This window comes from Camelina sativa, chromosome 11, assembly GCF_000633955.1.
Source record: "Camelina sativa cultivar DH55 chromosome 11, Cs, whole genome shotgun sequence".
NCBI classification, from domain to species: Eukaryota; Viridiplantae; Streptophyta; class Magnoliopsida; order Brassicales; family Brassicaceae; genus Camelina; species Camelina sativa.
In genome coordinates, this window is record NC_025695.1 from 21,629,121 (window position 1) to 21,643,382 (window position 14,262).

The 14,262-nt window shown below is 36.2% G+C and overlaps 1 protein-coding gene across 1 annotated transcript; it reads right to left on the bottom strand.

Moving 5' to 3' along the window:
* On the bottom strand, nucleotides 13,067-14,256 carry LOC104728196 (glucose-6-phosphate 1-dehydrogenase 1, chloroplastic-like). Its single transcript, XM_010447219.2, has 4 exons — nucleotides 14,210-14,256; nucleotides 14,018-14,138; nucleotides 13,506-13,936; nucleotides 13,067-13,422 (listed from the first exon to the last, which is right to left on the bottom strand). The coding sequence occupies exons 2-4, from the start codon at nucleotides 14,102-14,104 to the stop codon at nucleotides 13,176-13,178; spliced, it is 765 nt and encodes a 254-aa protein (XP_010445521.2). The 5' UTR covers nucleotides 14,105-14,138; nucleotides 14,210-14,256; the 3' UTR covers nucleotides 13,067-13,175.

Below are 14,262 nucleotides of genomic sequence, written 5' to 3' on the forward strand. Positions count from 1 at the left end.
GAATTGTTTCTTAAGTTTCTCTTAGAAATATCTATCCTTATTCTTTTCTCTTCTCTCTTCTTTTTAGTATTTTTTAATAAGAGTAATTGGAAGATAATCTCCCATTAAAAATGATTTTAAAATTCATAAAGTTTTAATATGAAATATTTAGTATCATAATTAAATATTTGATTAAAATCAGTTTGACTAAATATCTGTGAGCCATTTATACTCCTAGGTTTCATAGTGACCTGATGCGATTTCATATATTATTAACAATGAGTTTGACTAACCGAGATTATGGCAATTGGGATAAGCTATACTACAAGAAAATGATGATATACGAATCACTTCCCTACAAAATTTAGGTACAAAATATTTCTTACATTTTCTCTATTATTTTTTGACGAAAATCTCAATTAGTAGGAAAATTCTGACGAAAAGTCATGAAAAAATTGTAGAATGTTTTCTATTAATATTCTATAACACTACTCTTCATAAGAAAAAGGGTGAGAAATTGAAAGAATTGAAAAACTTACCATTTATGTGGTAAGAAATTTCTAGGAAACAAACTTACAATTTTTTGGTAAACATTTCTAGTTGTAAATCAAAGATTCGACCCGTTTGGCTAAGGTGAAAATTAGTTGGTATCTTCTTCGTATTCAGATATCTGACGACCAGTTTGTTTGAAAGACTTGTTTACCGGCTCTACACATCACCAAATGATATTTTCCTGTATTTTTTACTCATTCACATAGTTTCGACAATCAGTTTCCGGAAGGTCGCCTATTTTGAAACTAGTCCATATAAGAACACTTACCTCTGGAGTTCTCTCAGGACTTTTGATCGAAAAAGGTTAATGCACTTTGGTGACATTGGTGGTCAAATCAATTCTTTTAAACTTCTCTGCAAACTCAGGGTGTCACAAGTCACCCTCACTAACACACTAAAACGTCCTTGTTGTGCACCAAGACTCCACATTTATCTGAGTTTGGCTATGATACCAACGGTAATCCCCCGACTGTCACCTCTCTTGATGGACCCCATGTCTGTTGGACCGGAGACCCATAGTGTGAATGGATCAATGATCGGAGGCCAGTCTTTGAAAACGTGTCATAGACGGTTCATGAAGATAAGGAGGCTCATAGCAAGGGAGGTCAGATCGAAGTGCTCTGGCTCAAATGAGATTTGGGAAGCTCGGGAGGATCATGTAGAATTCGAGATCAAGGAGCTTATCACCGGTTTAGGGAAATATTCAATCAGGTATAAAGATTCGATCTTTAGAAGCATTAAGGATCAAATCGATTTAGACACATTTATGAAGAATTATTACATGTGTGATGTTTTTTTGTATAAATAGAGAGGTACCTTGGAAAGGAAAGGGGAGGGGGGGGGGTCATTGAAAGCTAAAAAAGCTTAATACAAATCAATTCTTTTCTAATACTTGTCCTAAAGATCCAACTAGTTCTCGACCACTTGAATCCTCGAGTGTGGGATCTTCACGCCCACATTTTGACGCCGCCTATTAGTCTTGGGCATTCGAGTACTCAGTTCAAGTTTGGGTAAAACCCGATCGGGTTCGGTTTAAGGATTTAGGACCCAATAGGTAAATAAAAATTTACGGTTTGATTTATGTTCGTGTCTTATCGGGTTTGGGTTGGTTCGGTTTTGAAATTTCAGAACCTATAAAAACCCAAAAAAATCGGGGTTCAGACAGTTCGGGTATTTTTTTACCCGAAAACCTGAAAAGTATAAAAAACCTGAAATAGACTAATATATCTGTAACATAACAACTCTATCAAGTTGTCAACACATTCAAACCTGCAAAATACACATCCAAGAAGTCTAAATTTTTGAAAGATAAAGATAGAGAAGTTCATAAACAACATTTCCAAGTCACATAACCAAGATGCAAGAAACAAAAAAGAGTAATAGATGAATCCAAATCCGAAAGACTGAAACTGAAAGCATAGTTGGATGTTCGAACTTAGACTCGTGGATGTAATAGGGAAGCTGATGCGATAGCTAAGCACACCCTCAAAACTATTGTACCAATACTGGTCTAACCGGAATTTGATAATCAACGGTTTGCACCCAAAAAAAAACTAAAAACTGGGAGCACATTACACATTCATGGATTACGGCTTTGTTGCGACTTTCAAATCTTGTGATATCTCATACAATCTGCAGGAGCAGGACCTAATACAAGTAGAAAAATAAAACAACATTAGGTCAAAGTAATACTAATAGTTAGCATAGTAATATTGTACGTATAACAATATAGCTTGTAATGAAAAATTGAAACAATGTATTGAACAATACCTTATGCATCTAAACACTACTCGATAAGATAAACTTAAGTACTTCATTGGTGACTTTAAACGTTGAAATCAGGTTCAAACTCTGTAGATAGAATCAAAGACATATTGTTAGAAACCAATCAAACATTATTAAGAGATTAAACTGAATTTAAAGAAAGAAAGTACCTCTCATAAGATCAGCTTGCAACTCAATTTCAGAAAGAAGTTGTTGAATGGTTGAGACTCCTTTGTCATTGATATGAATCTCACATTTCAGCCATTGTTCAGTACACATCAACACTTCTATCATATAATGTGTCAAACAAATTCTGCTTGGATCCAAAATTCTACCACTTATACTAAAAGCAGATTCCGATGCTACTGAAGACACTTTCATTGCAAGTATGTCCTTAGCTATCAATGATAGAACTGGATACTTCCCACTGTTGACCTTCCACCATGATAAAAGTTCATACTCTGAACCTTTTAGAAGATTTGGAGTCTCCACATCCTCTTTCAAATACATATCCAACTCATTAGAAAAATTATGTACACCTATTTCTTTCACAATATCATCAAAGATCTCAGCCATATCCTCATATCCAACATGAGCTTGTATTTACTTCATATCAGTATCAAACTGATCTTGAGCTGTATACCATGATTGTGATTGTGACTACGAAGATGACCCATCACTATTTTTATTCAATAAATCAGCTATGGTATACTCATCATACAAATCTTTCAAGATATTATTCACTAAATAAGACAAATGAGTAGACTCCACACTGCTTTTACCATAAAGCATATCAAAACATAGCTCAGCAAACTTCATTTTCTTCCTTGGGACAAACACACTTGCTACTATCAAAAGTCTGTTCATCTCAGCCTTATTACCAAATGGATTCCAATACTTCTCCAAGTTTGTTAACGGGGATACCGCGTTCTTATGCATGTCAGCATCATCTCTTGTTGTGCCTAAAATGGTAATATTTCTCATCATAGAGACTATCTCATTGTAGAGTTTATGAGCAGCAACAGTCGTAGAAGCTGAAAGAACCAATGTAGACTTATAAAAGATGCCAAGAATTTGAGCAAACCGCTCAACTAAATCCAAATCTGCTTTCAAAGCTGGCTTAACTCTTTTATGTTCATCCACTTTCTCCTGAAAGTAGTCACTATATGTTTTATCTTCAGTCTCCATCTTCTCAAATGCAACTATGAATTTTAGAGCTTGTTCTAACATGAGACAGGTAGAATTCCATCTGGTCTTCACATCTAAAGGCATGCTTCCCCTTCTAAGTTTCCTTATTTCCACACAAAAATCAAAGGCCTTGAGTCTAATTGATGAAGACTTCACATAGTGGATTCCATTGCGAACAACCTCCACACTGCTGTCTATATCATGCAATCCTTCCTTCACAACCAGATTCAGTATGTGAGCAGCACATCTCAAATGCAAATATTGACCTTTCAGTATCAATCTTTGTTTTAAAAATCCCCACCTAGCACCGATTACGCCCCGCAAAATCGCTAGACCCATCCTCTCCGTCTCGATTAATGACTAATCCCAACCTAGCATCGATTATCCAGTTATACATGTCTAATTTGATTATAACCCGTCTAATCCGATTGCTTACCACTTAATTTTGTATATAAGAATTATTTTTAGAGTCAAATATAAATCAACTGTGTATTTTTTTTTGTTATTTAGACATTTAAATTAAGAGTTTATGATGTTTTATAATAACTAATGTACAAAATTTAAATGAAAATCATTATTTTTCTTTTAAAATTACGTTTTTATGTGTTTACCGTAATTTTAAAGACATTACTATAGTTTTATATTTTATTTAATATTTTTATTTTAACATAAATAGAATTATACATATATTTAATACTATATATTTTTATTTTATTATTAATTTAATAAAATAACTCTAAAGCTAGTCCCCGATTAATCCCGTTTAATCTCTGATTTTCTCGCTAGGCGCTAGGCCCACCCCGACCGCCCGACTAGCGCCTAGCGATTTCTAAAACAGGGGTATCAATGCATCACTTCCATCTTCTCCATCACTGCTTACTTGTACTTAGTCATAGATGAAGTGTTAGTTGTAGCGTTATCAACAATGATGCAAAATATTCTCTGTATGGCCCACTCTTCCAAACATTCTATGAGAAAATTACTAATTGTTTCACCCTTATGATCAGAAACATTCTTAAATCCTATAATCATCTTCCTTAATCTCCACATAGCATCAACAAAATGAGCTGTTATTACCATATAACTAGCTCCAGTAGTGGGATCAACCCATATATTTGTAGTCAAAGACAATCTCTGTTTGTTGTGCTCAAGAATGTTTTTCATCACTGCCTTCTTCTTCATATAAATATCCACAATGTCTCTTGTAGCCGTTCTCCTAGAATGCAGTTTATAAAGCTGAACTTTAGAGCAGAAATGTCTCCAAGCTAAGCACTCAACGAAAGATAATGGTAACTCACCTAAAACCAACATTTCATTAGTAGCTTATCTAAACAATACCTCACTCACCTTACTCACTCTAACATTATCACCAACACCATCAGGAGTTAAAACAGATTGAACATTATCTTTATTAGCACTTAGCCATACCTTATATGCCTTGCATGTCTTTTCAACATGTTTCTTCAGAGTAGAGGTTCCAGACTTGGTTGCACAACCCAATTCTCTCCCACAGTAATTGCAACTATAGTTGTTTCTCTTCTTTTCTACTATAGTGAAATGTTGCCAAACATACGACCTTTCTTTCTTTCTTGCCTTACTAACTCCTTCAGCTTCTATCCCTTTTTTCTTACCAGTCTTATCATAACTAGGTGTCTCAACCTCATCATCGTTTGTCACCTCTAATTCATCATTGTCAGTTTCAACCTCCATCAGATCATTGTTGTTTGTCCCTATTGGATTATCATAAGACGCCGTCTACATCAAACATTCAAAAGCAACCATTAGTCAGAACTTAGAACTCAGAAGACAGAAACTCATAATCAAGAAAACACATAATCATCCTTATAATGAATCTAGACAATATGAAATCATCCTAACTCGGAGACTCAAAATCTAGACAATATTCAGTTTAAAAGCTAAATACAATCAACTAGCGATAAGATAGAGGGTGATGATCAGAGAACATGCCCCAAGACCTAGAACCTAAAGCTCGATTTTCAGACAAGCAAATATACAACTATAATCTCGAACTCGACCAACAAAGTATGAAGTGACAGAGTGAGAGAAGTAGAGAATAGAGATGTTATGTAATTGATTTAATCCAATTTAATTGATTGAATCTTATTTAATTAATTGATTTAATATTCTATGATTTTCTGAGAATTTCCCTAGGCCTAGCGTTTTAATCCCTTGAATTTACAATCCTTTAATTTAATATTTGTATTGTTTTTAAATAAAACAACTTTGTTTAATGTAATAACAAAACTCTATAATTTATTGTGTGATCTTGAGTCTTTGTGGAATTCGACCCCTAAGTACTATAAGTCATCTCTTAATTTGAGAGAGTAGCTCTAGGGTTAATTTGAGCATATCAAATTTTAGCACTGTTACCAGGGACTCTTTTGATTTACCATTAGATTTGAGTTTTTAAATTTGTCTAAATTTTTTCTTTTTATTTGCTACTAACACGCTTTTTGTTTCTCTTCTATTGTGTGTTTCAGGTGTATGTCTCTTAAGCCTAACACTTGGAACATTAAGACTTGTCCACCAGTGAAGCTTACAAACCAAGAGTTGGGAATTGATGTAGAAGGCAACGTGATCGCTGAATAGATTAGGGTTGCTAATGAAAACGTTGATGGTGTCGCTCGACACCTTGTTCCCGTGGGTGAACATGGAGCTGCAAACCATGTTAGCAATCCGCAACCAGCTCGATGGCATGACCACAACCGAGAGTTGATCAGGACTATTGCGGACTTCAACATAGCTGATTTGGTTTATGAGAACCGCTCTACCATTGTTCCTCCTCCATTTCCAAGGAATAACTATGAGCTGAAACCTACGTACTTCACTTTAGTTGGACAGCGGCCTTTCTCAAACCTGCCACATGAGCAGACTCTGGACCACATTAAGCACTTTGAGGATCTTGTCACTAGTATCAAGACTAATGAAGTTACTGTAGACTACATCTATTGCAAGCTCTTTCAATACTCACTTGCAGGAGAAGCATCTCAATGGCTAAAGCAGTTGAAGCCCGAATCTTTGACAACTTGGCAAGAAATCAAGGTGGCTTTTCTCAACTACTTTTATGATGATGCAATATCTGGTGAGTTGAGAGTCAAGCTTTCTGCGTTTAAGCAAAGACCAGATGAAGGTTTCAAGGCAGCATGGGTTATATTCAAGGCTTATCAGAGAGACTATCCGCATCATGGCTTCTCAAGGGTGCAATTCTTGAGTATTTTCTTCACAGGACTTGAATGGAGGTATCAACTAGCTTTGGATGCTGCTAACCATGGGAATCTTAAGACAAGGTTTCAAGATGAGACTGGGTACTTAATTGACAATCTAGCTTTCAGCAATAGCACTAAGCATGCAGATTCTGATAGGAAGAGGTTGCATGAAAGCTATGATTCAAATAAGCTAGCTTTGGTGAATGTTAAATTGGATACAATGCACAATCTTCTTGTGGGAAAGAAATCAATCCATTTTGCTACCAACGTTGAGACATTTGAGCCTGAGCCAGAGCCATAGAATGAAGAAGAAGATGTCAACTTTGTGTATGAGAATTAGGGTCAGAAATTCAGAAATCAGCAAGGCAACATGTCGTACAGTGGGAACAGCCAGCGTAACAACTACCAAGGGAATTCTACAGGCTACACTCCTAAGTCAAACTATCAGAAAAAAACAAGGGAGCAGCTTCATAAGGACATACGGTAATTCTTCGTATCAATCTCCACCTCCAAATACTTCTGAGAGCCGAATGGAAGCAATGCTTGAGAAAGATTTTTCAAGGTCAAGATAAGTTGATAGTAGACTTCAATGGAAAGATCGACAATGTCTACACTGAGTTGACTGGGAAATTTGATGCATTGAACATTCATGTCAAGAAGCTGGAGAATAAGGTTGCGCAGACTGCTAGTTTTGTGAGACAGCAAGAATGATTTCTTCCAGGAAGAACTGATTCAAACCCCAAGCATTCTTGCAATACAATATCGTTAAGAAACGGAGATGATGATGAAGTTGGGATTGTAGAGCTAGTGTCGATCGACACCAATCAAGGGTGTCGGCCAACACCACCAGTTTTTATCGAGCGAGCTCGACATCTATATGTCGACACCAAAAGGTAGTGTCCATCGACACCCCCTACAATTAGCTCTGGTTTCTCTTCAAGTTCCACCATCTGATTCAGAACAAGCCTTTAAGCCTAAGATCCCCTTTCTGAAGCCTAGGAGGTCCAAGCAGGAGATGGAGGAAGCTAGATGCAAGACAATGATGGATAAGGTAATGATTGAGTAACCTTTACAGGATGCAGTAAAGCTTTCACCGCCACTTAAGCGGTATGTTACGAGAATGGTATCAAATGGGTTGAGCTATGAGGAAGGAGCACTACTTACCAAGGATGTCAGCGCAATTATGGTGAACCAGTCTCCACAGAGGAAGAAATATAAGAAGCAGGAAGTGGTTGTCTCTAAGAAAGTGAGTGCGATGATTTAGAATAGGATTGCAGAGAAATTGCCAGATCCTAGAAGCTTTGTACTTGATTGCTCTATATCAACAGAACGGTTCGCTCACTCACTTTGTGATCTCAGTTCTAGTATCAACTTGATGCTATATTCTGTTGCTGTGTGACTCGGGGTGACAAATTTCAAGCCAACTAAGATCTCTCTTATATTAGTTGATCAATCCCGAAGGATTTTTGAAGATGTCTTAGAAGATATTCCGATTAAGATTGGAAATTGCATGACTTTTTGGTATTGGAGTATGACAAAGAGCCTAGTGATCCTCTCATCTTAGATGTAAAGAGGGGACGCATAGCCCTGAATGTGGATGATTTGATAATGAACTTTGAGATGGACAAGCTGAGGAGAGCTCCCACTATTGACGGTCATACATTTTTTGTAGAGATTGTTTCTGATAATAATCTGATCATAGAGCTTTATAAAGACATTACTGTTGAATATGTTAAGGAGTTGGAGACTGTTGAGAAGATTGCTGAGATTAATTGCGGAAACATCAAAGAAAAATGAGCAGCATGCACAATGTCGATGGAGACACCATTAGTTTTGCTCGACATCAACCAACGAGTCAGTTCGGACTTGACAAAAACTGAAGGTTCTCAGGTTGATTCCTTAGCTGCAAATCCGAGAACGATTGTAAAGCTGAAAACTCCCAATCTCACACTCTAGACTTCGCAGGTAAAACTGTTTCGCAGTTAACCAAACCACGAGATTATCGTAGAGCACTTGTTTCTTCTGTTGATGATTTTGCAGGATATAAAAGAAGATCACCCATACCCAAGTCCCGTCCTGGTACTGTTCCTCACATCCTTGGCAGATCTCATGCACCTAACTGCTTATACACCACTTTGGATGCAGAGATCACTTTCACAGAGGCATTCACCTCTTCAATCCACTCTCCATTGTGCCTAAAATGCAGAACATTCAAGCTAAACGACTACAAACAAGTGTTGGACGGGAGGCAACCCACCATTTAAATTTTTATTTATATTTCTGTTTCATATTTTTATTTCTTTTTGTTACTAATCTGTTGATTTTTAGTTTTTGAGTCTAAGTGTTTCAGGTAAGTCTTTAAAAAAAAAATATGAACAGAGGTCGGTATCGATCGGCATCACCAGGGTGTCGGTTGACAATCTTGTTGGACTAAGCAACACAAACGGTTGGGCCGAAGAAGAAACAAGATATGCGACCCAAAAAATAGAGTTGATCGACACCACTGCAGCTAGGGCTCCCTATAAAACCCTCAGCCAGTGTCTTCTTATTCCTCCTTCCTTCTCACTGCCGCAAGCGACACCAATTTTCAAAGCTCCTATCTCTCTCGATTCTTCACCAAATCCTTCGATTCAAAGCTCCTACCCACTCGATTTTTCACCCCCTATCCATTCGAAGTATCAGTTTCGCGAAATTTGGTCATGGAATGCAACAACAAGCGCTCAAAGACAAACACCAGTGAAACTTCTTCTTCTCGCCAACCACGCCACCGTGCACCTCCGCGAGCCTCTCCCAGCCATCGACGACCACTCCTCCTGCTCCTACAGTTCCATCTCATCCTCCATGGCCCAAGTTAGAAGGTAGAAAGATCCGATTTTCTAGGAATTGAAATAATGATGTTAGAAAGGAATTTGAGACTCCAGAATACATCAATAAGCCTGCTTCAGAGGATTGGGATGAGTATGATATATTATTCTACAATGGATGGATATGAGTTGATATTAAACCCACTAGAGCATTGATTTGGATTCTATGATACAGTTGGGTATTGAGGGTGAAGTTCTTGCTATGCTGGGTAGGATTGGTTTGGGAACTGTTGCATCTAGGCAATATGATATATATCCAGATCTTGTTTGTCAGTTTATGGCTACAATGGGAGTTTACTATTAGAATGAGACGGTTAAGAACATGCAAGAAAGGTTTCTATATTTCTTTATCAAGGGTTTCTATGCTACAAGCTATCACTTAGGGATCTCTGTGGCATTTATGTATTTGAGAGAGATTTTACAGAGATTTCACTTCCTGCTCAGTTTCCTAATGTACAAGATTTCTGGAGCCTGTTCGGACATGGGCAATATGATTCCAAGTCATCTACACAGATAGATATTAGACATCCGGTCCTGAGATATGTCGTTCGTGCTATTGGGAACACATTTCTCTGTAAGAAGGAGTCTAGCAAGATGCGAGTGACTGAGTTGGTTTTACTGTACTTTGGCTTGCACGACTTGGTTGCTGACATTTGCCCTACACCCGCGTTAGATAGGGTGATGTCTACAGATTTCAAAAGCAAGATATGTTTATATTTCACTCACGCATTAAAGAAATGTACCCATTGGAAGTGAACAGAGAAATCTTGATCGAGTTTTGTAGTGAATCCCATGATTTTCAAGTTATTGAATGTGGTGCCAAGATCTGGACCGACGAGAGCATTGAAAGGAGCTATCAATATGAATCAGATCATGTGTCTGAAGACGACACTAATTATGTTGGTGACTCCAAAGAAGACCAAAAACACACAGAACGTTGGAGTTGGCTCTTCAAGATTGTGAGAAACATAAGCAGAATGGTTTTGAGAAAGAAGAAGACCATAGAATCCGGAAGCATAGGAGGTGGTGACGTGGCTATTCTCCGATCAATGTGAGCTGATATGGAAATGTGGGATTTATAATACGTAGCCATGCAAAATTACAAGTTTGTTTGCATTTATATTCATGATCTTCTATTAGAAAATTGTGTATAATAATATGAAATGTGGGACTGAAACGAAATTATCACATCCATTTGGGAATTAAAGTAAAATCCAGTTATAAACCACAGCTATAATCCCTATTATGGCAAAAGTATAAGAGGATATCTAGAAGATACGTAAATCTTTCATAATCATAAGAATGATTTGTAAATATTCTATATGATCTCATTAGTAAGGAAAGCAGGTTAAATGACATTTGTAACACCATTCTTATGAGATTAAATATTAAATCTTCCATCACAAAACTCTCATCAACCTTTCTACATGGTATAAGAGCAGGTTTGCTCTTGTATTTTTTTATCTAACAATCAAACACGTTGTTTTACTATCTGCTAAGTCATATGCTTCCGCAATTCAAGTTCATCATGAACCTCTAAATCTAAGCTATCAAGCTTCTTTTCATTTAGATCTATTATCATAGATCTGAGAATCTAAGCCAACTGCTTCTTCTTTTTAATTTTTTTTCTATTTTTTGTTTAAGTAAAAAAAAATGTTTTCATCGTTCAAGTTTCTTATGAGCCTCTGAATCAGGCCATATTACTTCTTTAAATTTTTTATAAAAAAACCATCTTATTTTCCAGTTTTTAAGCCATTAATGCTTCTTCAAAATTTAATTTGTTCCGTTTCAATTCAGTTTTAAAAAAACAACAACAACAAGAAAAAAGATAGTTTTCCGCTTCTCTTCCTCGAGACAAGGTTCATCACCAATCATGGCCTCCATAGCACCTTCATCTGCACCACATCAGATCTATCACTATCAATCATTACTTTTGTCAAAAGTCAAAACAGTTCCAAAACCAAGCCATCTCATAATGTCACCAATACAAGATCTTTAATCTCAGCCTCGACCCATCGTCAATAGCAATACGTCCAACGTGCAACAGCAATACGTCCAACGATCAACGCTTCTCAGTTTTTTTTAAGTCCTTAACTATGCCTAATAATCCAAATCAATCTCAAGACGCTAATTCGGTGATTTCTCTATTATCCCCTTGAGATTGAAGGGACGTATAAGAGGATATCCAGAAGATATGTAAATCTTCCATAATCCTAAAAATGATTTGTAAATATTGAATATTCTATATGATTTCATTAGTTAGGAATGTAGATTAAGTGACATTCCTATATATATATACTTGTATTTTGTAATGTCATTCTTGTGAGAGTAAATATTAAATCTTCCATCACAATCTCTCATCAACCTTTCTACGAAAACAACACCCTTTTTTTTTTCTCCTAACCAGAATATCACAATTGGACTCAACAACGTATTATTTTTGATTTTGTATGACCATTTGCATTTTTAGGAGGTAGAGGGTAAAGTTACAAAAATTGGCGACATGAGGGAATTTTTTTGCAAAAATAGTTTTTATGAATAACAAAAATGACCTTCAATGGATACACTTAGAACTTATTATTGTGTTTATGAATAATGAAATTTTCTCCATCTAAAATAGTTTTAAGTATAACTCTCTGAACCTCTGTTTAGATTAGAGATTCTTAATGGATGATGACCCAAGGTCAAAAAAGCTCACCGTAATTTCAACTCTCAACCATGCACATAAAAATCAGATACTTTTTCAAGTTTGAACTTGTTCATTTGGAATCAGTCAAACAAGCAACTCTAAAAGCTTATACTTTACATCAACATAACAACTCCTAATATTTGGGGATAATTCGGGTGAGCCTCTCTTATTCACCCCCTTAATTTTAAGGAAGCAAATTTTAATTAAGGAAACAAATGATGTAAATCAATCAATTTTAAAATTTTTAGTTATAATATTATATGACAGTTTTTAATTGTCACATCTAAACCCTAACCATTTTTTATAAACCCAAACCGATATATAATTTCATTTAATTGTAAAATCTATAACCCTAACCATTTTTTTATAAACCCAAACCGACATATAATTTTGTTTAATTGTAAAATCTAAACCCTAACCACTTTTTTGTAAACCCGAACCGACATATAATTTCGTTTAATTGTAAAATCTAAACCCTAACCACTCTTTTGTAAACTCAAACCAACATATAATTTTGTTTAATTGTAAAATCTAAATCCTAAATTTTTTTTTATAAACTCATAGCGACATATAATTTTTAAATTTATAAATTTAAACTCTAATCCTCTTTTATAAATCTAATCCGTCATAATTTCTTTAATAAAAGATCTACATAATTTGTTTTGTATTTTTTTTTTAATTTTGATTTTTTTTAAATATAATATGACATATTGTTGTATTCTGATTGGTTAATTAAAAGGGGATGAATGAAAGTGGTTTTTCTAATATTTGGCCATGGATTCTATCTACGATATGAATCATGGTCCACCAAAATAACAGAATCTATGTATAATTTGGAAAGAAACAAATCACACATAGTTTTTGGCACCATATCATTTGATATCACCAAATCATATTGTTTCTGTCAAAAGCTTAAGCGTCTCCAAGATCTCCCCATCTCACATTGTACTTAGATGCAAGATAATGTGCACCAACAGGACCTCTGCTTCCATATGGATAGAGTTCAGGAACAATTTTCATCTCCTCGAGCTCCTTCAAAGCCGGTGTGAATAGATCCCATGCTGCATCTAGCTCGTCACTTCTGATAAACAACCTCCTCTCTCCTTCGATTGCATCAAGAAGCAGTCTTTCATATGCATCTGGTATCTCTCTTGGATACCTATCAACCCATAAAGAATAAAAAATAAATAACCTCAGATATGAAGATTATAGTCAGATATAGTATGTTACTGTTATATATACCTGGATCGATACAGAAGGTTAAGGTCGCTGCGATCTAGTCTCATTCCAAGACCAGGAACTTTGTTGTTGATCCTTAGGTATATGCCTTCATCAGGCTGAACTCTGATCACTAGTGCATTAGTTGCGTTGTCTAAATTAGTAGCAAAACTTTTCTTGTACAAGTTTCCTGGGACATGTCTGAACTGAACTCTGATCTCTGCTCCTCGCGTATGGAGAGCATTCCCAGCTTTCATAAGAAAAGGAACACCGTCCCATCTCGCATTGTTGATGAACATGGCCGCTGCAGCAAATGTAGGAGTGAGACTGTGATTTGGAACCGTTGGATCGTCTGTGTAACCTTGATAAGACTTTCCTCCCTTGCTATGCCCTTTGTATTGTCCAACAACTACATCTTCAAGAAGTAACGGTTTCATTGATCGCAAAACTTTCACCTGACACCGGAAAGCGTAATCATCAGCAGAGTATTTTACATATTACCAACCTACATATTTGTTAGTGAAAAAGACTCTTACCTTTTCACTTCTTATATCCTCAGCATCTAAGCTCACAGGCGTCTCCATTGCGAAAAGTGCGAGTATCTGCAAGAGATGGTTTTGCATGATGTCTCGTATGATTCCATACTGATCAAAGTACCTGCAGTGACATAACATTAGATACGGTTGTTCCATGCTTGTAACATTGTAAGTTTTCTATAAAAAGCTTACCCTCCGCGTCCTTCTGTTCCAAAATCCTCAGAAAAAATCAGTTGAACGTTGCG